The sequence below is a fragment of the Globicephala melas genome, chromosome 4 (assembly GCF_963455315.2).
Source record: "Globicephala melas chromosome 4, mGloMel1.2, whole genome shotgun sequence".
Classification (NCBI taxonomy): domain Eukaryota; kingdom Metazoa; phylum Chordata; class Mammalia; order Artiodactyla; family Delphinidae; genus Globicephala; species Globicephala melas.
This window is the reverse complement of record NC_083317.1, coordinates 80,537,860-80,562,483: the sequence shown is the minus strand read 5'-3', so window position 1 is coordinate 80,562,483 and position 24,624 is coordinate 80,537,860. Positions and strand designations below refer to the sequence as shown.

The 24,624-nt window shown below is 47.1% G+C and overlaps 1 protein-coding gene across 2 annotated transcripts; it reads left to right on the top strand.

Annotated features, from left to right (window-relative positions):
• Nucleotides 1–17,758: 17,758 nt before the first annotated feature.
• Nucleotides 17,759–24,361, top strand: AHSG (alpha 2-HS glycoprotein). 2 transcript variants are annotated; one of them, XM_030856775.1, is made up of 7 exons: nucleotides 17,759–17,986; nucleotides 20,096–20,206; nucleotides 20,474–20,558; nucleotides 20,931–21,094; nucleotides 22,278–22,379; nucleotides 23,280–23,366; nucleotides 24,020–24,361. In XM_030856775.1, the coding sequence occupies exons 1-7, from the start codon at nucleotides 17,774–17,776 to the stop codon at nucleotides 24,359–24,361; spliced, it is 1,104 nt and encodes a 367-aa protein (XP_030712635.1). In that variant the 5' UTR covers nucleotides 17,759–17,773. The 2 variants fall into 2 exon arrangements, with proteins under 2 accessions (XP_030712635.1, XP_030712629.1); XM_030856769.1 differs by lacking the exon at nucleotides 23,280–23,366 and having other exon boundaries at nucleotides 17,774–17,986.
• The last annotated feature ends 263 nt before the right edge of the window (nucleotides 24,362–24,624 follow it).

Sequence of the window (24,624 nt, the reverse complement as noted above, 5' to 3'; positions counted from 1 at the left end):
ATGGAAAGGCCCCTATCAAGTACTGCTAACCAGCTCTTGTGCCACCATCTCCAAGGAATAAACTCTTGGATTCATGTGACACAACTAAAGAAAGAGCCAAACCCTGACTGAACCTGCCCATCATCTGGTGACCTGAAAGTAAAGATTTCCCAGAACTGAAGCAGATGACAGCGGATGAGACAGCTCTTCCAAGATATCCAGACAAGGCCTGTTGGAAGTTTGTCAACAAATCTTTGATGATAACATAACACTTCAGATGATCTCCAATGTCTAGGATCTTGATAAAATATGGACTTTAGATAAAAAGGGCCTGAGAGCCTCCCTCCTCCCTCTCCTTGTTACTCAGATGTGACCTTAATAGGTTTCTAGTCTGTGCACTTTCCTTCCACAAGACACTACACCCAGGAAATTGTTCTTCCTGACACTGAGGGACAAAAAAGCCATTGAAACTAGAAAATCTGATTCTTGCTCAGCAATGCTTTCAGAGAAAGATCTTGATCAAAAGGGGAAAACGTAAAAAAATAATAAACAGAAACCTCAATTAAAGAGTTGGGAGATGAGAATGGGGAGCTCGCACATCCTGAGATGATAGCAGAGTCCAGCAGAAAGAGGAAAGACTCCTCTTCTTTCCTGGCAAGGACTCAGCCAATGAAAAGCCATGGACTGTTTGTTTACTCCAGCCCTCCCAGCTTCCTTTTACTCTCTATAAAAGTATCCTCCTTCCCTTGCTAGGTGAGGACTTGTATGTGGCTCACCTTAATTGCAGACTTCAAATTGCAATTCTCTGCTGACCCCAAATAAACCCATCTTTGCTGGAGAAATATCCGGCAGTCGTTGGTTTCAGGTGAACAGTACTAAACATTAAAAGGCGGAAAGGCAAACCAAACTCAGAGCCTGCTATGAAATAAACACAGGTGTCTCCAGAGCTGGCCTGCGACGTACCATCTGGCAGGGTGTAAATACAGCAGAAAGCCTCAGATTTCTTGGGCCTGTGCTGCTGGAGCTCTGAAAGTCAAGACTCACGGTACTTGGTGTGACCCGCACCAGCACTAGGGTGACCAACTCATCCCTGTTAGTTTCTGGTTTTAGCACTGGAAGTTTCATATTCCAGAAACCACTTAGTCTCAGTCAGGCCAGGATGCTTGGTCACCCTAAGGTCCAGCATTGAAGGGGCAGTTTGCATGGAAGTTGCATGTCATTCGTAACTGCCAGGGGCAAATGCAGAGCTATGGCTCAAGGGACTGGAGGGGCAGAGCCAAGCTGAGTCCTGAAATGTTCCATGAAGGAAGAATCTATGAGAAATGTGCACGGAAACCCAGAGGAGCAGGGCCAAGTTACTGGCTGAGTGTGTGCAGTGACAGACCAGACCCTGGTGGGTCCTTCCCGGACTGGTTCACGGACTGGCATACATTGAAAACAATGTTCCACTTTGGACATTTATATAGGGGGACAGGGAGGAAATGATTTTCTTTGGTGAAAGTTGTATATGCACCTCGTCCTGTATATTGAAGCTGTAGAAATTATTACATGTACTGACAATATGGTTAAAATGTAAACAATTAAAATTGTCTTTCCTTTCACAGTTTTCCATTTATTTTAATGAATAACTTTATCCACTCATGCTTCCTAAGAATATATTCTACTTATATTGTTCTAGACTTAAAGTCCCCTAAAAATATCTTTTAAATTATTTTTCTGACTGTATATTGGCAAAATTCTTTCACTTTGTTTGTTTTATTGTCTTTTTATTTCTGTTTGCCTTTTTTTGTGTTTTGTGTGGTTATTTGTTTTGTGAGTCTTGAGCCAAGCATTTTCGTAAGACACATATTAAGGGTTTTCATTTTATACAGTAAAATGCATTAGTTGTTTCTGTGACTGGTGGTATTATTCCATTTCAGAATTACAGCCTGCCCTGGCTACTGATAGCAGGCGATGGCCAGCTGGCTTGTCTCAGAGTCGCTGTCACAGCCTGAGCTTGCAGGCACGGACGGCAAAAACCCTCCGGAGGGAAAGCCCAGACCCCCAAGGAACATTTTTAGAAGGTTTCTTTATTTCCACGAGAGGGCGCTGTCTACCGTAGAGGGGACGGGCCGATGTACATCCTGCAGACTAAGGAGTCAGGTGTGGAAACTTTAACTGACAGTTGCCAGGTTTCCAGTTTGTTCTAGAGTCATTTTAGCTCCCCCTACTGATTGGCCATGAATGCCGGCCCCTTCCCCTCTAACTCAGGCAGGGACTCCGTGTCCTCTCTTAAGCCAGGGAAAAACCCAGGGTCTCTGGTGCAGAGAGGGAGTGGGCAGAGTTACATCAAGCGGCGAGAGAGAGCTCAACCGTGGAAGACTTTACAGGCTTAATCTGGTATAAAAACAATTAGGAATAATTGCAAACTTTTTCAAAGGGAAACGTAAGAGGAAAACAATACACTCTATTGATTTATTACACATTTATTAAGTAGCCTCAATGTACGTGAACTTTGGAGGCCCTGGGGAACCAATGATGCCCAGAGGCCAGCTCCTGCACAGGGGAGCCAGCCAGCGCAGGTCGGGGTGCAGGCTTGTTCCTCCCCACCCCACCCCGCCCCGCAACTGGCCCTGCGCTCAGACTCCTTATCAGCGCAGAACTCTGGGGGTGCTTTCTGATCTACTGAAATGGGTAGGGAGGTGCACACCAGGAGACAGCTTGGGCCATCCCTGGTCCAGCGTTTGCTGAAGATGGTTCTGGTTCATGGAAAGACCATTCCTAATGACATGCTGGGTCCAGTTGTTGAGCCCTCTCCTCCCCTCGTGGAGCATGGCCCCCATCATCTTCTCCCTCCTCGTTCACACACGTTCCTCTTTGAAAATCTTATCACGTTCCTCTCCTGTGTACGCCACAGAACAACAGCGCTAGACCCTGCCACTGCCTTTCGCGCACAAAAAGCAGGGGGAGCAGAAGAGCTGCAGCAAAGCAGCCCCCGTGTTGTCAGGGACACCCGGTGAAGTCGCAGCTGCTGCAAAGTCACCACACGTGCTCTAAAAAAATGACTTTTCCCTTGTGTGTAAATTTATCTCAATGGAAAGTGTTAGCACAGTTTGAAATTTAAATCAGACTTATTTAAATAGGTATCAAATTTCTAAATTCCTTTACTGAGGAAACCATTAAGCAATTGAGATAGCTGCAAAGAATCAAGGTTGTACGAGAGACAGAGAGAGAGAGAGAGAGAGAGAGAGAGAAAGAGAGAGCGCGAGAGCGCGCAATGATCTCCCTGAGGGTTATGGTTGTTCTCCCGACCGTGGTGGGAAAACTGGGCTCAGCGTGTTCGTGACACCATCAGAGTGGCAGAGCGGAGGCAGAACTGAGGCTTGTAGGCATTGGTGGGTTAGATTTCTACTTAGCGGCGGGGCTAAGGGTATCCTGTCTGGGGTTGGGTCAGAGCAGCTGACATGTCATAAATTGGCACTCCTATAGCATTTTATGTTAACTTGAGGAAACATCAATCATTCATAAAAAAGGAAAGGCAGTGCTGATGGAAATTAGGGCATAAGCCCCACGTCCATCCACTCCATTGTATGCCCTCCTGTCCCCCTGCCTCAGGTTCTCTGGTCAATAACTTTTTCTTGGACTTATCTTTGCGCTCATGGACAGAGGACATATGAATAACAAACTGAATTTGGACTTATATTACATCAGAAAGTAAATCAACCTTGAACTGTTAGTTTTGGATTTTTCACAAAGAGATAATGCTGCCAGCCCCTCTCCCTCTATAATATGGTCTCTGTTGGTTTAAACTTTCCTGGGTAACCATTACCTATTCCTTCTTAAACACAATGCTTCCAAGTTTCTTTTGGAAGAATTTAATTTAAATGTTCACTTCTCAAGATATACTGTATATTAGCTACGTACAGTGAGTGGACATTGTTTTCTAACAGCAATCAAATGTCGTGAGAGCACCCTTCTCTGCTGCAGGGCACACTGCCTGCCCCCGGCACCGCTCATCCTTGTCCTGGCACCACTCCAAGTGCTAGACACTGCCCTCTCCTGCCCCAGCTGAGGCCATGGAGCGCCCAGGGCCATGCCGATGTCTGTGCAGACTGTGGGAGAAGGTCCCTTTGTTCTTCTGTGTTATAGGCGGTCAACAGGCATCAAAACATAAATGCTGGAACTTCCTGAGGTCCTCTGGGGACAGCCCCTCTTCAGTTCTTTCTCAGAATTCAGATAATGAGTTCAAAGTAGGGCCAGGCCAGGAGACAAATCTGAGTAACAGACACTATTTTGTTATTTGCTTTGACCATGGAGGAGGCCTCAGTACCAGGCAGGCCTGTCAGTGCTGGCTCTGTTCCATGGAGGTGGGTTCTGCCCCAGAAGGTTCCCCAGCCCTCCTGCAAATGGTGCCCTGGTGATCTGTCCTATCAGTCCCCAGACACACAGCAACACAGCCCAGGAGGAGGCTGAGGCTCTGGGACTACATAAAACCTACTAGCTATCTACGTAACTCTGTCTCACTTACTTTAGGAATGGGAGCTCCAACTTTTAGGAGCCATGGCACATTTACCTCGGAAAAGAAAACTCAAGCCATGTTGATTGAGTGGCAAAGTTTAACATTTATGCAAATCAAATGGAAAGACCACAAAATGTATATTGGCGTGCCATTCATGATGCATGCTGTTCACAGAAATAAAACTTTAACTGCAAATTTTAGGGTAGTGAGGTTGGGGACAGAGATTGTGAGATGTTTAAAAGAAAAACGCCTTTTTCCTTTTATGTTATCTCTCCTCTGTATGGCCAGGGTATGACTATAGCTGAAGGTTGGCACTTATAAAAGTGCCAACACTGGCACTGTTTTCTGGACCACTCCAGGCTTCTGTTTGGGGAAACCCACCATGATGGGGTGAAATGAGGGCCATGGCAGTGTGGGGTAGTGGGCAGAGGACAGGATGTGGGCCCTGGTCAGAATTCCACCTTTACCATGTGCGTGCTGTGCAAATCCCCACACAGAACTTGTGTTCTAAAGACCGAGAGAGAGCGAATTAGACGATGGGGATTCCGGATTGAATCTTTTCTTGGTCTGCATTTGATCTATTATTTGACCTATTGAAGTATTTTTCATTTTTATTTCAATAACCATACTTCTCAATGAAAACTTTCTATTTGAGTCTTTGTTACATCTGCCTCTCCTGCCCCCTGCCTTGCTTTGTGTTTTCTATGAATAACATGGCTAAATTTAATGTATCAGTTGAACAGCCATCTAGCAGAATGGCACCTGGAGGAAAGGTCTAAGAAAGGCCTTGGGAAAAAGGCTGCCCCAAAAGCCAGCTGAGCACAGCACTGTCCTGAGAGAGTCTGTGTGAGCAGCTCAGGAGCAGGGACGCCACATTCACAAGGGTTTCTACCATTCCCTAAACACAGCCCACCCTTCTCCACCTCTTGACTTCTCAAACATATTTCTTCCAACCAGACAGCCATACTCTGATTTCTACCTGTCCAAATCCTGCCCATCCTTCAGGGTCAAATTCAAAATGCATCCTCGGGCTTCCCTGGTGGCGCAGTGGTTGAGAGTCCGCCTGCCGATGCCAGGGACACGGGTTCGTGCCCCGGTCTGGGAAGATCCCACATGCCGCGGAGCAGCTGGGCCCGTGAGCCATGGCCGCTGAGCCTGCGCATCCGGAGCCTGTGCTCCGCAACGGGAGAGGCCACAACAGGGAGAGGCCCACGTACCGCAAAAAAAAAAAAAAAAAGCATCCTCATCCATGACACCTTCTTTCCTCTCTCCTGCCCACCCTCAGCGGGGAACGATTCTCCCCTTCTCGCATGAATGCCCGTAGGCTTGGTTCCTCTCGATTAACAAGACCAGCTACATGATTTCGTGGCTCAAGACAAAATGAAAACACAGGGCCCCTTGTTCAAAATTAAAATTTCGAGATGGCAACAGCAGAGTGTTACACCAAGTGCAGGGCACTTCTAAGTGCAGGGCCTGTACCACTGCCCGGAACACACGCCCAGTCAGCAGCCAGGTGATCACACTGGGACACTCCAGGGGACACTGAGAGGCCCACTGGGCAGATGCAATTGTTTAAATGCCCATTCAAATCCCCTTCCAGGGAAACTTCTGAGTTGCCCACCTTCCTGAGCCGTTTTAGCACTCCAGCAATTCCCTGCCTGACTCCCCACCTCGCCAGCACTTAGCTGAGGGCTCTGCTCCCCCAGCCCTGCCAGCCACTCTGACCTATGCCTACTGCCCCTTAACCCTGAGTCCTGCCTTGTTGATTTCCTCAGGTTGGCCCCTAGCACAAGGATCTGGGAAGAATCTGTAGGTGGTTTTCCACAATACCACTATCTCCCTTTCTCCTTCTGTTCCTTCCTGTTGCTAGAAGTTGCCAACACATGACCCTCTCTTTGCCAGCATGTTGATGCCAAAAATGCAGTCACAATCTTGCACACGTTCTTCTCTCTAAGTGGTAATAGAGATACTTACTTGATGCTCAGAATATTACGTGAACTATCTCATGTAATGCTCTCCACAATCCTCTGACGTATGCACTGCTATTGTTAGGCCTTTCACAGATGAGTAAACCAGCTCCGAGGGCTTAGGGAACTTGCCAAAGGTGATAAAGCTAAGGAGCCCTTACTCTTAGCCACTGGACTACATTGCGTCTGCGTAGGCTAACTGAAGCCAAAGACCATATCTCAGTCACATTGTATTCCCCATGATACCTTATTTTTGCTTTCGATACCTGTGTGCTATTGGGGTTATTAAGAGGGCCCCTTTATCGATAGCTCGCCATGTGCTATGCTGAGCATTTGCAAATGTTATCTCATTAAATCCTCAGCGCCTCTTTACTAGCCAGGCAAAGGCTAGTAAAGTTAAAGTTTATTGCCCTATTTAACAGATGAAGAAACTAAGGCTTAGCATGATTAAATCTCTAGTTAGGTCACACAACTAGCAAAAGAGCGGCACCAGGGTCTGTCCTGACTCTAAATGCAGGGCTCCTAATCAAGCTAATCTGCTCCCACGCCCTTGCCCCACCCCCCTGTCCCTCTTGGGACATCTTGTCCCTCTCCATCTTACTCACCCTGCCTTCCTGCTAGTATTCATCCTCCCACTGACTCAGTCTCCATTAGAATCTGAGTCCTGGAGGCTCAACTGTTACTTAACCCACCAAATGATTTGGCCGCTTATTGCACAATCCCATCACAGAAAGGGAAAATTGCCCACGTTCCCTGCCCTGGGCCGTAATCAGCTCCTTCAATTTCAAGTTGTCACCTTCTAAAGTTCTAACAAGAACTCCAGAGGACTTCCCTGGTGGCGCAGTGGTTAAGAATCCTCCTGCTGGGCTTCCCTGGTGGCGCAGTGGTTGAGAGTCCGCCTGCCAATGCAGGGGACACGGGTTCGTGCCCCGGTCTGGGAAGATCCCACGTGCCGCGGAGCGGTTGGGCCCATGAGCCATGGTCGCTGAGCCTGCGCGTCCAGAGCCTGTGCTCTGCAACTGGAGAGGCCACAACAGTTAGAGGCCCGAATACCGCAAAAAAAAAAAAAAAAAAAAAAGAATTCTCCTGCCAATGCAGGGGACACGGGTTCGAGCCCTGGTCTGGGAAGATCCCACATGCTACGGAGCAACTAAGCCCGCATGCCACAACTACTGAGCCTGCGCTCTAGGGCCCGCGAGCCACAACTACTGAAGCCCGAGCGCCTAGAGCCCGTGCTCCGCAGCAAGAGAAGCCACGGCAGTGAGAAGCCCGCGCACCGCAACGAAGAGTAGTCCCTGCTCGCTGCAACTAGAGAAAGCCCACACACAGCAACGAAGACCCAACACAGCCAAAAATAAATAAATAAAATAAATAAATTTATTTAAAAAAAAAAAAAGAACTCCAGAAGCAAAGACTTTTCATATCCCTGAGTGTTTTCTAGAGACCAGACAACAAGCAGTGAAGAGACGCTACCAACTGAGAACCTTGCCGGATTCAAGACAACTGGAGGCTTGGTCCTGTTTTACAGGTCTTCCACTAGCCTCATGCATTTTCCCTCTCAACAGTCAAGAAGTCTAATCAAGGCAATGCATGGAGAAGAATGGCCTCCCTGTTTGTTAGCTTTATTGTTAATCCTTCTGAGAATCCAGGTAAGTCTCTGGAAACTAGGAGAAACTCTCCTGTCTGGCGAGTGGCAAGCGGTCTGCCGCCTCCTCTCCTAGTAATTGCTGACCCGTCCTTCACTCATGCCCACGTGTGCAGGCACAAGTCCTCACCCCTCGGCTATACTGTTTGACTCCCAGTCACAAGATGATTCATCTTATTTTTTAACCATTGGTGCCAGTTTTGTCTAGTCAGTTAATGATGAGGTGACCTCAAAACTAAGTCACCTGAGAAGAAATGATGGAGGCCAGAGAAGGGTAGCAGGATAGAACATGGATGTCTCTAAATGCCTAAAGCCCAACATATAGATCAAGGAATTGATTTAGTTTATGTAGTTCCTGAAGGGAGAAATCTGCATCCGTTAGTGAGGTTACAAGGTAGGCAGGTGTTGGCGCAATATGAAGGAAACTAGTAACTTCCTAGTTACTAGAATGATTCAATAATAAATGGGCTGCCGTAGTGGTGGAGAGACGCCTGTATCTGAATGTCCTCAGGCAGACTCTAGACACCGGAAGGAGGCTCTGAGTTGAGTAGGAGGCTGGCCAAGAGCCCCTTAGCAATCATGTACAGGGCTTACTCTGAGCTGGGCAGGAGGCAGGTGCTGGGCATATAAGATTGGAAATGACATAGATACTTCTATCCTTCAAGAACCCTCCCAACTCAGGATTGTGTTTCCCCAGACCTGATGCAGGCTGAGGGCAGGAACCACAGCCTACACTTCTCTAGTAGGTCCACGATAGCTAGCAGCGTGCTGTGGAGCCAGACTCAACAGTGAGCATCTGAAGACAGGAATGCCACCTTCAATCTGCATCGTTAGCACCTAGCACAATGTAAGTGTCCGAGAAACAAGTTTTGAGTTCATGAATGTGTGTCCAGAGAATACTGAACACAAGTCAATAAATAGATCCACAGAACCTCCAATATTGACTCACTGTCAAAAGGACCCATTCCAACCCCAGTAATTTACATAATGGATAAAGAAGTGCCCAAATTTATTAAGGTGCAATGAATTGCTTGATTCCAGTGGCCTCAGTATAACCATATGACCCGTGGATGCAAGGTCACGGCTCTTCTGAACATCTCCATGTCCAAGGGCCTCAGATGGCACACCAAGGGGCTCATTAGAAGATGATGGTTTCACCTCTCATCTTCCTTCTGGTCTGAAGAGAGCCATTCACTCATTTTGAAGACAGCAAAAGTTGATGACAGGGATTCCCTGGTGGTGCAGTGATTAAGAATCCGCCTGCCAATGCAGGGGACATGAGTTCCAGCCCTGGCCCGGGAAGATCCCACATGCTGCAGAGCAACTAAGCCTGTGCGCCACAACTACTGAGCCTGCACTCTAGAGCCCTTGAGCCACAGCTACTGAGCCCACATGCCACAACTACTGAAGCCCACTCGCCTAGAGCCTGTGCCCCACAACAAGAGAAGCCACCGCAATGAGAAGTCTGCTCACAGCAACTAGAGAAATCCCGCGCACAGCAACAAAGACCCAACTCAGCCAAAAATAAATTAATTCATTAAAAAAAAAAGTTGATGACAAACCAGCAGGAGAGACGAATGTGATTCTCTGCATTGACTAGCATTCCCCTGGAAAATATTTAACCAGAAATAATGTAATCATTTACCTTTTATTTACCTCCAAAACCTGAGGTAGAGATAGTTTCAACACCAACTGAAGTCAACAGGTGAAAGTCTCTTCTGCAAAATTGATTTTTAGGTATTTTCCACTGACTGAAATAGGTGGGTAAATGAATTTTTTTATTCTTTTAATTGGTAACCAAACAATACATTTTTCTATTTCTTTTGCTTTTCTTCAAATACAGCATACAGCCATGTTTCCTATTGTTAAGAATAATGATTTGCTCACTTTTAGGCAGTGCCTGGGAGCCAAACTCCTCAGCTTTTTGGGGGGCCCTATATTCTTTTGGTTTGAGGTTAATAGAGATAAAGTGATGGGGCTAAAGCCAGGCTCCACTACTGTGTGATAAGGGCAAGTTCCAGAACCTCTCTGAGCCTCTGTTACTCTATAAAGGAGAGAAGATGAGAATAGTACAACTCTCATGGAGTTATGAGGATTACACACAATGTCTTTTACAGAATAAGGAATCAATGTCATTTGCTCTGATGATGATGTTTTTCAGAGAGTCCAAATTTCCCCATCTTTTCTTTAACCCTAATATTCTCTCTTTTGTGAGACAGAATCTTTGACTGGGTGTCAAGGCCACACTAGGCAGTATATAATAGGAAGTCTTCTTCCAAACAAGAAAATGGAAGGTTCCCCATAGTTTCTTATATGATAATGAAAGCCTAGGGCAAGTGTCACTGTGTTCTTGAGGCTGATTTGACACAGAGGATTAACAGCTAAATGATTAAAACAAATTCTTTTTTCCTTTAAAGAGCGGAAAGATTTGATGAAATACAAACTTTTTTTTCTATTCTGGGTTTCGATTATGCCTCTTTCCCAGGGCCAGGGCTAGGATCCAGCACGGGATGGGTCTAAGGCACATAATTTAATGAGGTGCGACCCTGCAAACAAGCATTTCTTTTCAGGGTTTGGATCTTCTGAGCCAGGACATGGTTATTAGGGCAGGATTGGGGGAAAGTTTGCCGAGCCCTTTCTCCACCCGAAGAAGGAAGTAATCCCTTGTGCTCACTGTGGTTTAATCATTTTTGCCAGGCTACACTCAGGCTAATGTCTCCCAACTTCGGTGCATCTGCACTGAGTAAAACAGGCTCTTCCAAATGACCTCCACGCAACTGGGGCTCCATAACCTTCACCTGATGGGTTCTTCACCCGAGAAGGGTAATTTGCATTCCATTGACCGAGGTTCTCACATTGGAGGTATAGATCCCAGCCTGTCCCCACAGGACACACGCCATGATCATCTCGTATAACTTATAGTTCTTGGCTGATCAGATGTCGCTGGACCAGGTGCGTCAAGTTACTCCATTAGCGCAGATTGTGTTTTCTCATCTCTCCGCATCCAGGCACCTAACATCACAGATGGTAGGTGTTCAATAAATACCCACAGGAATGAAGAAACACCAGGCTTACCAGAAGTCATTACTCAGCTTCTTAGGGTCTAGGCCCTTTAAGTACCAGAAAGGGCAGAGCCAGGAATCTGGTGCAACGATTTAAACACCAACCACTGCCACTTCCTCCCTGCGAAAACCAATGGTTCCTCTGGCTTTTGCTGATGTGCACTGGTTCGTGTCCTGTTTTTCGAGAGGCTGGGTTTCTAGCTCCCACCCGAGCTCTCGCTGCCCGACTTGTTATTTCTCCCTCTTCTAGCTCTATCCTTCCCCTCCTGTCCGCTGGCAGGGCCCCGACAGAACCAACCCCCAGCAACTCTGACCCTGCACTTGCCACGATCCTTCTTGTCCTGGCTCCTGACTCGCAGCTCTCAACGCCGAGTTCTGCTTTCGAGTAATTTGAATGCATCACCGCCCTAGTGGAGAGCCCTACTCACAACCGCAGGGGAGCTGGTGCCCTCCTCAGCTGCCATCTTGGAACTCCGCCATCAGCCGCTTGGGGCTCCACACAGCAAGCACTGCCCGGCGCCCTGCTGCCATCTTCTGGAGGTTGTTGGTCCTCTTCTGCTCCTTAGATCTTTGGGACTGCTCTTCCCGACAGCTCTAACAAGCCCCTGATATCCTCAATACGCTCTCAGACATTGTTTTAATGCAGTGACCTGGGCCTCAAAGAAAAACGCACAGGTAAGTCATTAAAGTAATGAGACAAATGACCAGAAAACGGAGTAAATGCTTATCTCCTGTTGGTATGCTGGAGCCAGGTGGATGAAAGTGACCCAAGATCACTCATGGGAATATACATGCAGTGTATGAAAATCTTTCAAAGTTTGAAAATGGTGTCGTCAGGCACGATGAAATACCTATGGCCTCCCCTGGGCATCCTTTGCCACAGTTTTCTTGGAAAACATACCAAAAGATCACCTAGTTTCTTCTTCATTGTCAGTAAGTAAATGGCAACCTTTCTTTTTCCAACTGAAAAAACTTTAAATCAGAGACCATTTTATTCAGCTTGACACCAAAGCTATTTTAGTTTATAAGAATTAGACATGTGGAATAGTTGAGCTAAAACCAAAGATATTCATAAAATACATTAAAAAAGAGTTCTGATAATTTTTCCGTATCTAAGTTCCCACAAAAGTCAACGTGGAAGCAGTGGCAGAGGAAAAGAGAAAACAATTGACCTGGCATGACACACCAGTTAAATGGTAGGGGTAGAAATGGGCATAGCCTTTCTGAAAGGCAATTTGGCCAGAGAAATTAAGAGTTTTTAAAGTGTCCACATCATATGAATCAATGATTTCACTGAGACTCTATCCTGAAAAAAATAACGAGAAAGCCAAAGATTCCTGAATTTAAAAGTTTATTACAACTTTGTATATGAGAGTGCTCAACTGAGAACAAACTAACTGCCCAACAATAAGAGAAGAGTAAAATAAATGATACTATGCACCACGGAATCCTAGGGAGTCATTATAAGCATGTTTTTAAGTCTATTTAATAACATGGGAAAATGTTCAAGTTATAATGTTAAGTGAAAAAAGAATACAACGTTGTACATGAGTATGATTATATTATACTGAATTATATTAAAGTAAGTCTTTGTGTAGAAAAAAAGATGGAACTGCACCAAAACACGAACACTGTTTAACTCTGGGGGATGAGATTGTGGATGAGTTTTGTTTCCCTGTTTATACGTGGTAGGATGACAGGTGAGATCTTAACTGCTCTTTACTACATGCTTTGTTTCTCTAGCATCAGCAAAACAGGACAATATCTAGTGCTTTAAAAATTGTGGACCACGAAAGATCCAAAAACAATGATACCAAAAGAAATGCTCCGAGTATAAGACAGAAATGATCAGAAAGGATGATCAGACAGAACTTTTTTATCCTCCCCCCACCCTCACGTTGGGATGGCAATACAACCAGCCCCATAACATGTGGGACTCCTACAGCAGAGGAGACCGGAACCTCACTGCAAGGGTAGAAGGAGAGGAGGGGGCACGTGGGTAGCACAGAGAGAGGTCACGTGGCAGGGAGAAGCCCCCTGAGTAGCAGGGTGGCCCTAGAGCAGTGGAGGGGCTATGAGAGCAGTATCTAAACAGATGAGCTTGAAGGCAGCCTCAGAAAGCCTCCACAGCCTGGGAGGGCACAGCAGCGAAATTTTCCCAAGCTTAAAGACGGGGGGGTAGCTCGGGCTTCCCTGGTGGCGCAGTGGTTGAGAGTCCGCCTGCCGATGCAGGGGACGCGGGTTCGTGCCCCGGTCCAGGAGGATCCCACGTGCCGCGGAGCGGCTGGGCCCGTGGGCCATGGTCGCTGAGCCTGCGCGCCCAGAGCCTGTGCTCCGCAACGGGAGAGGCCACAACAGTGAGAGGCCCGCGTACCGCAAAAAAAAAAAAAAAAAAAAGAGATGGGGGTAGCTCTTAGCTGAGAAAGGGCCTGTGGTCTAGAAAGTGTCCCACAGCTTCGATAAGGTGACCCCTGATCACAGGATGCAGGGGGACTGTCTTGCTATGGATCAGATGGAGGAAAGCAGGACATTAGCTAGAGAGTAGATTTGCCTGAGGACCATATGAGACAGGTTACCTGGCAGAAGATGCCAAGGCAAAGGTGGACACCCCTCTCTGACCTTGATCAAAGCAGTACTTGCAGAAGTCTCCCCCCCCACACTTTCTCCTAACCCCAGCGGGGAGAAGAAGCACAAGCGCAAACCTAAATTGGACCAGGTTTCAACCCAAGCACGTGGGGGAAGTCAGGTTACCCGGAAGTGACTAGATTACATTTTCACAAAAGAGAGCTCAGAGTCAGAAATCCAATTGTGTTATGGAAAATAAAGTTATAGTGTAGACACCTGAGCTTATGACATATGAAATATGTACTCACTGCATATATTTTTTGTGATTTTCAAATTTTCAGTAATGACCATATTTTGTATTTTAAAAGGTTATTTAAAAGAAGAGCAGAGGGCTTCCCTGGTGGCGCGGTGGTTGAGAGTCCGCCTGCCGATGCAGGGGACACAGGTTCATGCCCCGGTCTGGGAAGATCCCACATGCCGCGGAGCGGCTGGGCCTGTGAGCCATGGTCGCTGAGCCTGCTTGTCCAGACCCTGTGCTCCGCAACGGGAGAAGCCACAACAGTGAGAGGCCCGCGCACAGCAAAAAAAAAAAAAAAAAAAAAGAAGAGCAGAGCATCCACAAAAATTCGCTCATGAGCTCATAAGTCAAGGTCCTGAAGGAAGTGGGGCACAAGGCCGATGGAAAGGCCCCCAGTTCTGAGGCTCATCCTGCTGGATAACCAGAGAGCCGGAGGTCCTGACCACACCTCCTGAGCCTCCGGCATTAAGGGTCTGTGTGTGAGCAGCTGGGAGCAAACGGGAAAACAGTGCTTATACTATCTCCTCTGCCCATCACAGGCCTCCGCGCTTACCTCCCTCCCCACAGGAAGTCAATATTATTAAGCTTCCCTGTAGAAAGCTCCCCCCTGCCCGCCGCCACTTTTAAACCAAGTTTTGTTCTCTGAAGCAATAGCAAACTACAGAACAAATTCACCCCCGCACAATGATGACCTCTAAATATTTGGAGAGCATGTTGGTCTCCATGTTAAGGGCTTCTCTGCTCCAGGCTGAACCAAGCTAGGTCCTCGGATGATATTTTCCAAGCCTCTCGCCATCCTGGCCACCCCTCCTTGGAGGTCACACCTGGGGTTGTCAAGGCCACAACTGAAAGGCAGTGCCTGAGCCAATACTGTGACCTTGTGCTCTGGCTACCAAGACTCACTCTAATTCTGCTAAGGCTCTGAAGGGCCTTAAGGAGGCATTTATGTTCTGAGTGCCCCCCGCCAGAGTCTCAGCCTGCAGTGCAGGACTCAAACCCAGAGCTTTGCCAAGTGACTGTCTGTCAGACCCGGGCTCTCCTCTGCTGCACCCGTCTACTGGCTGGGGGCACAGGCCACAGGCACACGGGGTCACTGGGGACACACGGCCACTGGTGCCAGCCACACTCAGCCACCCAAGAGACCCAGGTCAGGGTGAATCTGTGCAAGGTGTTGGCAGTGAGGTCTGGAGAGAAGGGGACAGGGAGGGGAGAAGCTCTGCTAGCCATATAGCTCTCCCGGCCCTGCCACATGAAGGCAGGAAGGTCTCTCTCCCTATTCCCCACTCCAGGCAAAAGTCTCTCCCTTCCTTTCTTCTTTTCTCCAAGGACCTTACCCAAGACTTGGCATCTCCCATAGCTCTCCCTCCTCACTGGTAAATCATTGGTACCTTTGCTACGTCTGTGGGCCTTGTTCTCCCTCCAGGAGGAGATAATTGTCCCTGGCATTCAAAGATTTTATTAAACTTAAAAGCTTTTGCACAGCAAAAGAAACCATAAACAAGAAGAAAAGACAACCTTCAGAATGGGAGAAAATATTTGCAAATGCAGCAACTGACAAAGGATTAATCTCCAAAATATACAAACAGCTCATGGAGGTCAATATCAAAAAAGCAAACAACCCAATCAAAAAATGGGCAGAAGACCTAAATAGACATTTCTCCAAAGAAGACATAGAGATGGCCAACAAACACATGAAAGGATGCTCCACATCACTATTAGAAAAATACAAATCAAAACTACAATGAGGTATCACCTCACATGGGTCAGAATGGCCATCATCAAAAAATCTACAAACAACAAATGCTGGAGAGGGTATGGAGAAAAGGGAACCCTCTTGCACTGTTGGTGGGAATGTAAATTGATACAGCCACTATGGAGAACACTATGAAGGTTCCTTAAAAAACTAAAAATATAATTACATATGACCCAGCAATCCCACTACTGGGCATATACCCAGAGAAAACCATAAATCAAAAAGACACACGCACCCCAATGTTCATTGCAGCACTATTTACAATAGCCAGGTCATGGAAGCAACCTAAATGCCCATCGACAGACGAATGGATAAAGAAGATGTGGTACATATACACAATGGAATATTACTCAGCCATAAAAAGGAATGAAATTGGGTCATTTGTTGAGACATGGATGGATCTAGAGACTGTCATACAGAGTGAAGTAAGTCAGAAAGAGAAAAACAAATATCGTATATTAACACATATATGTGGAACCTAGAAAAATGGTACAGATGAAACGGTTTGCAGGGCAGAAATTGAGACACAGATGTAGAGAGCAAACGTATGGACACCACGGTGGGAAAGCGGCAGGGGTGGTGGTGGTGGTGTGACGAACTGGGCTATTGGGATCGACATGTATACACTGATGTGTATAAAATTGATGACTAATAAGAAGCTGCTGTATAAAAAATATATAAAATAAAATTCAAAAATTAAAAAAAAAACTACAAACAACAAATGTTGGAGAGGGTGTGGAGAAAAGGGAACCCTCTGCACTGTTGGTGGGAATGTAAGTTGATACAGCCACTATGGAGAACAGTATGGAGATTCCTTAAAAAACTAAAAATAGAACTACCATGTGACCCAGCAATCCCACTACTAGGCATATACCCTGAGAAAACCATAATTCAAAAAGACACATGCACCCCAATGTTCATTGCAGCTCTATTTACAGTAGCCAGGTCATGGAAGCAACCTAAATGCCCATCAACAGATGAATGGATAAAGACGACGTGGCACATATATACAATGGAATATTACTCAGCCATGAAAAGGAAAAAAATTGGGTCCTTTGTAGAGACGTGGATGGACCTAGAGACTGTCATACAGAGTGAAGTAAGTCAGGAAGAGAAAAACAAATATCATATATTAACGCATATATGTGGAATCTGAAAAATTTGGTATAGACGATCTTATTTACAAAGCAGAAATAGAGACACAGACGTAGAGAACAAACATATGGATACCAAGGGGGAAAGGGGGTGGTGGTGGGATGAATTGGGAGATTGGGATTGACATATATACACTATTGATACTATGTATAAACTAGATAACTAATGAGAACCTACTGTATAGCATAGGGAACTCTACTCAGTGCTCTGTGGTGACCTAAATGGGAAGGAAATCCTAAAAAGAGGAGATGTATGTATATGTATAGCTGATTCACTTTGCTGTACAGTATAAACTGACACAACATTGTAAAGCAACTATGCTCAAATAAAAAAAAAAAAATTGCTGAACATCCTTACTTCTCCCCACATGGACCCCGCGGCGTGCTCAGCTTACAGTAGAGGGCACTCCCTCTGCTGCCAAATCCACAGCACTCCAGGGCCAGCTGTGCCAGCCCCTCCTCTCCTTGGTGCTCACCTCATCCTCTCAGCTGCCTCGTTTCTTTGCTGCTGTTACCATGTTCCAAGCTGACTCTGGAGCATCTCCCCAGCCCACCCCCCAATCTGCCCCCACCCACCCCCAAGCAAGCATTGACTCTGGCAGATTTCTGCTAAAGGGGGACCAGTGATGTCCTAACCTGTTTGCTTTTCCAGGACTGATGTTTGCAGGGGGCTTTTTTTTGGAACCAGAACAGAAATCATCCCACATCCTTACGCAATTCTTCCACAGGCTCCAGCAAATAAAGGGCCTTTGGACCCTCCACCAGTCTGCCTTTTCCAGCAGAGCACCTGGGTTGGGCCTGAAGCCTCCAGCTACCTGCCTGTCGACCTGCCAAGACCTCTCCGGAGCAACCATGAAGTGCCTCGTCCTGCTCCTTTGCCTTGCTCAGCTCTGTGCCTGCCGCTCTGTCCCGCATGGCCCGATTCCGGGTTATAGGGAACCAGCCTGTGATGACCCAGAAACAGAGCAGGCAGCCCTGGCGGCCGTGGACTACATCAATAAGCATCTTCCTCATGGCTACAAGCACATCTTAAACCAGATTGAGAGTGTGAAGGTGTGGCCGCGGGTAAGTGAACCTGCTGTGTAGGAGGGGGGTGGGGCTCAGCTGGGTGTCTCTAAGAGCCCACCTCCCAGCACAAATGAAGTTGCAGAATGGAAACACCCTGATTCCTCCCAGGAGGGAGGGAGAGACGGAGGGAAGAGAGGAGACATTCTGTACTGTGGTCAGTGGTCTCCAGGAGGGTGCTGGTTGGGGGCAGGAGGAGAGGGAAAGGCTTTGAATGGTATTTTGAGGATCACAGGTAGAAGGTGTGGTTTTCTAGAAAAACTAGGACCAGAGACTGGATTCTAGTTTCCCAACTACCACTGACTGGAAATCACTTCTTTTCCTTTGGTTCTGTTTCTCTAGATAAAGACTGAGAGTGAATGAAATGTGCATTTGATAAGTGCCTACTATGTGCCAGGCCCTTTCACATATATCATCTCCTTAACCCCTCTCTCACCCCACCCCCAGTCCTGTGGGGTATTGTCCTTGTCTTACATGAGGAAACCAAGGCTCTGACATATTAGGGCATTATTTTACCCAAGGTCATAAAATAGTAAGCAACAGGCTAGGATTCAATTCCAGAACTGTGTTCCTTCCTCTACACAAGCTGCCTCCCCAAGAAAGGTATCCATATCCCAATGAGAAATCTTGGCATGAAAGGATTCACCCGCTCACATGCTACATAAGAAACCAATGCAGCCTGAAGCTGGTGACAATGATGGTCAAGCTGGGAAACGTGTGCCTTGGGGGTCAGCCGAGTGATTTGGAGAGGTGGGGAGAAGACATCCATCTATTGCCTATTTTGAAATTAGATTTTATAGCTGAGGAAGGATAATTCTTTCAGTCAATACTGATTACAAGCCTTCCATGGGCAAGAACCAGTGTCAGGCGCTATGGGAGATGCTAAGTTGACTCATATGAAATAGCCAGTTTTGTATAATAAAAGGGGTCAAATATTGGCATTTTAATGATGCAACCTAATACAAAGGTGAGAAAGACATAGTGTCCACAAGAGATTCACAGTCTAGGAAGGAAAATAAGGCAAACCTCAGGATGTCTGGACTGACTCATGGACATCTGATCTCACAATGGGACAAAATATTTGAAATCAGGTTTGTACCAGATGGATTTTAGGAGTTCTGCAACCATAGTGAAGTACAGTGGTGATTCAGAGGAAGCACTGATCAATTCAGGGGAAATGACACACAATGTGTATATTTGAGGGAAAGAAGGAACAACACTGCAGTTTTCACTAACAGCAGGGTTGGAGAAAACCAGGAGCCCCAGGTTCCTATTCACTAGCTCTGAGTGTTTTCAGGAAGTTAATTGGGGCATATCTGCACATCATAAAACACAGCTTCCTCCAGGAAAGGAAACTTTGAGGCTTCAGGTACTAGTGAATCACGCAGAACAGACATGAGAGACAAGCAGAGCTGGGCTGAAAGAAAAAACAGCCATACTCGTACCTTCTGGATTTTTCCGGGCTTTGAAGAAAGGATACACAAACAGGTGAACTGGCAGGAACAACTCCAAGGAGTCATACAAGCTCCCCTATCACCTCCTTACCCGCTGCTCCTTCCCTCTGTGCTAGTGACTGACTGACGCACTGCTTCCTCCATCAGAGGGAGGCTCACGCTTCCCTCTCATTACCAGCAGGGGGGCAGTAGGGAACAGCAACTTTTCATCCAGGCATCTACAAGCCAAAAGACAAAAAAGCCACAGACAACTTTTCCTTTAGGAAGGAAAAGAAAATGGGGAAGGAAGGAAAGTAGATGTTGAGAAGGAAGGAAGGAAGAAGTAGAGGGAGGGATGAAGAAGATAAAAGAGAGACAGTAAGTTATTATCCTACACCAACTTACTTCGCTGCTTGACTGAGAAAAATCCAAAGCTGACTTTTTCAAAGTACTGCTTGAAGGGTGAAAATTTTAAAATTAAATACGTATCAACATTCACTTTTAGCTTCCAGATACAGCTCAGCGTGATGGCTGTGCTTCCATCAACCAGTCCAAGGCCACGCCCCCTTCTTTCTTACCTCTCCAACAGGGAGTGGGTTCAAACCCAGTAGGGGCTCACCCTTGGACCCGCTCAGCAGGATTAGGCTGCTCACCTCTTCATTCTCTGTCTCCACAGCGGCCCACGGGAGAGGTGTTTGACCTTGAAATAGACACACTGGAAACCACCTGCCATGTACTGGACCCCACTCCCCTGGCAAACTGCAGCGTGAGGCAGCTGAAAGAGCACGTGAGTGCCCCTCTTAGGGCGACTGCCGCGGGGGCAGCTAAAATTGCCAATTGATGGCGCCTTCCCTGGGGCTGATTTTTACAATTCACCTTTTTATCGTACTCCCACCCCCTGCGAAACCAGTGTCATGTTTCAACATCACCCAGTGAAGGAGATTTTGTGAGGCTCACCTTTGACATCCACGTCCCCCCTGCCACCATCCCCCCACCGTGAGAAGTGAGAGGTCAGCCCTCCTCCTGGGCCCTCACTGTGGGTTTATTTCTCCAGGCGGTGGAAGGAGACTGCGATTTCAATGTGCTGAAACAAGACGGAGAGTTTTCCGTGTTGTCTGCAAAATGTGATTCCAGTCCAGGTAGAGATGATTATTATTCTTATTATAGTTACCTGGTAGAGAGAGTGAGGAGGGAACCTGAACTGTTTTCAACAGAAGTAGTTCTAGCCACTTTGTTGGTGATGAAAAGAAGCCAAGTTTCCTGGGTTTGGGGACTTTAAAACTGTGTTTTAAGGAGCTGTTCTCATTGGAGGTGAAAATCGCCCCTTGGTGAGAGGGGCTTCTGCAACAATGCCAGCATGGCAGGAGCCACCCGAAGGTTTAGTAAGAAGCAGAGGATCCTCCTGCAGCCATTTGGAGCATGTTTTAGCCCTTTCAAATAAGCAGAGCGGGGGCAAATGCCGCAGAGAATTACAGCCCCGAGCCAAGTTGATTTCTTCGCTCTGTGCGCAGACTCGGCCGAGGACGTGCACAAGGTGTGTCCAGACTGCCCCCTGCTGGCCCCGCTCAACGACAGCCGGGTGGTGCACGCAGTAGAGGCCGCGCTGGCTGCCTTCAACGCCCAGAAAAACGGCTCCTACTTTCAGCTTGTGGAAATTTCTCGGGCTCAATTTGTGGTAAGACTGAGACCCTGCTGACGGTTTGGGCAGTTTGGTGGCACTTTGGGAGTGGACGTGGTGAAGCAGGGGTGAGGGACAGAGCAGGTGCAGGGGCAGCCACGGGAAGTCAACGAGGGTGGTGGGAGAAAGAGGGAAAGAAAGGGTCCTGAGTGTCCTAAGGACCCCGAGGACCCTCAGCGCATCCCCCACCTAAGCCACTTCAACACAAAACAGCCAGATGCTGTGTGTCCCCAGTTCCTCCGTTCCAGTTAACACCAGGGTGGAAGTTCCCACTTTATCCAGAAGCACCCACTGTAAATTCATGGGTCTCCACATTCGCCATCACCCATCACCACGGAACATCTACAGCACTCTTGTAATTGCTACTTACAAAGGCATGGGCATACTTACATATAAGGGCAAGGATCCTAAAATGCCTTTGAATCACTGAGAAAAAAAAAAAACTAATTGTACCGTGGCTGGGTTAGCACATTTGAATGCAATGGAATTCTAATATTTTCAAAAACTAGTATTCTGGATGCCAGCCATGGCATACTTGGAAATACACTATAGATAGTAATTCTATTAACCAGAATATGCGATTCACAGAACACCCCCGCCCCAGACTATAACAAATAACAGATATTTTATTATTGTAAGTGTCCATGTGCTCTAAGAACTATAAGATAGAAAAGCATAAGTATCTTCTGTACTTTCATTTATATTTTTCATTTGATCCTGCTGTCTAAAATACGTGGGAGAGGCATTAACTTCTTTACTTTCCCACCCCATCTTGGAGTAGCCTGAGCCTTGGGTCTCAAAGTGCAACCCCAATAGGGAAGTTGGCAGGAGGCAGGGTTCCCACTCAGGTCAGTGTAAGGTCAGCCCTCTGGGTTCCTGCTTTCTACCTGAAAACTCACCTCTGCTCTGAATGATGGGCAGTGGATACCTGCACCTCCTTCAGGGAAGACCCAACCCCAGCTTCTGTATGCAAACCCTTCAAAAACCCAGTGTCTCACTGTAAGCCGTATGTAAGCCACCGGGGGCATGTTTCCTGGCCACACAGTGTGGTCTCCGTGAAACGTGCTCCCTGGACTGTGCAATTCCATGGCCCTCGCTACTTCCCTCTGGCCTCTCCTTAGCAGTCTTTTTCATGCTAAGTCATGTTGCTTCATGAAAATTTTCCTTTTATCCTCATCAGCCTCTTTCAGCTTCTGTCACTGTGGAGTTTGCAGTGGCTGCCACTGACTGTGTTGCTAAAGAGGTCGTAGACCCAGCCAAGTGCAACCTGCTGGCAGAAAAGGTGAGCGGGCTAGGCATTGGGTTGGTAAAGCCAAGTCATGGAATAGAGCATCCTTAGAGCAAATTCGTATCTTGTGGCTGCAGAAAGGAGAAATGCAAAATACCCACTGCCTGTGAGGCTGGGTCGTGCCAGGTCATCCTCTGGGGTGTCATCTCCCCTGCTTAAGAGCTATCACCAGATCTTCTCACCCAATGGAGGCCCCTGGAGTTAGAGAGGCTGTTTCCTAACTAAGATGAGTCATGTCAGGCCATTGGGAGTATAAAGTGTAGATTTTCTAGATAGACCTCTGATATGAAATCTTTCAAGTCCTTAAGCCAGCAATGTCCACGTCTAGGAATTTAGCCTAAAGAGATCATCGTGTTTCACAGAATATATCTATAAAGATGATTTACGACAGGTACAAAATGACCCCAGAAGATCTGAATGTCCAAAAGGAGGGAATCATTGAATAAAATACGGCGCATTAGTAAATAGAAAATTATACAGACACGAAAATTAACACTTTCAAAGAATAAGGAATGATATAAGAGAATGCTATCATTATAGCACGTGAAAAACATAGTATACAAAATGGTGTAGTTAGTGATGCCAATTTCTAAATGATATTTAATTGTAGTTAAAAATAAGAAAGAAATACATAGATGTGAACAGAAGTTCTCCTGGGTCACCACCATTTCTGAGATTCTGGGTGATCTCTCTCATTCCCAAAGCTTTTCTGTATTTTCTACATTCTATAATAAAATATAAGCAGAAATCATACACTTTAGGAAAAAGATTTTTTTAAAAAAAGGAATTAGGAATTTAAGGTTTTTTCCCTTGATGTGTTGGAGTATAAGTGAAACTGGGAGAGAAGTCCACTTTCTGAACTGGTTCAAATAACTCCTCTCTTTCTGTGGGCAGCAGTATGGCTTCTGTAAGGGGACAGTCACTGAGAAGGTTGCTGGCGGGGAAGATGTTGCAGTGACCTGCACGGTGTTCCAAACACAGGTAAGGGCGTCATGGATGCACTTGCCCTTATCTTCAGAATACAATGACCCCTTCACCTTTCTGCGGTGCCTTAGTAATTTCAGGGCATTTGCTGCCTGTCCTTTTGAGCCCCGCCATATAGATAGCGCCAGGGAATGTGAAATCATCAAAAAACAAAAGGTTGTTTCAGCCATGCCCTCCCCTCCCACGAACTGGTGGTTACAGGGCAGAACCTCCCTAGTGTGCAATTGGCGAGGCCACGTGTTTTATTTGCTAGCTTGGGAGCGGGGGCGGGGAGAGGCGGGGGGGGGGGGAGTGGGCGTGGTTTTCTGAGTTGCAGAGTCCAGGTGGGCAGCTCTGTCTCACAGCTCCCTGTGGCTGCAGGTGTAGATGAAAAAGAGGGTGACGCTACTGGTGAAGGTTAGCCATAAGGTGGGGTTCTTTTGCTCATGGAACAGTGTAAGTCTACCATCCCCAACACAACTGGTGAGAAAGGGGCTACCGCAGGCCAGTTACCCCTCCCCTGGAGCCCTGATGGCCATCCCTTGTACCTAGGTAGTTCTTTTTTGCCAGATTCCTTGCAAATAAAAATTAGTACTGTGAGAGAATTGGGTGGGGTTCCACCTGGAAGGAAGAGAAAGGCAGCTAACCTAAGGAAACAATCCTCTCTCCAGCCTGTGCTCCCGCAGCCCCAACCAGACGGTGCCGAAGCAGGGCCCCTCACCGCTGCACCGGGCTCGGCTGGGCCAGCACTTTCTCCAGCTGGCCAGCCCGCGGCCTCCCTGGTGGTGGGACCCAGGGCCGTGGCAGCTCCCCCGATGCCCCCACCGGTGTACCCGGCGCACTACGACCTGCGCCACGCCTTCTCGGGTGTGGCCTCAGTGGAGTCAGCCTCAGGAGAAGCGTTTCACGTGGGGAAGACACCCAAGGTGGCGCAGCCTAGCATTCCTGCTCCTGAAGGTCCAGTTCCAGTGGTCCGCCCTTGCCCGGGGAGAATCAGACACTTCAAGGTCTAGAAGACGGTCAGAGATGAGAAGGTTTGGCACAGAGAACGTGGCCGCCATTTTGTCCAAGTATGGGTTTGGGTGGGAGCTGTGTCTGCTATCAAAGCAAGTGCTACGTGTGGTCTAGATTAACGTCAAGTCTTGAATGCCAGCTTCTCGTCATCCTTCGGAGGTCGGGGAACAGAGCAGGTGATAGTTATGTTTGATGGAAGGCATAAGGTCAGCAACTTGACTGTTATTGTTTTGATGCTAAGCCACCACCATTGTGTTCTCTA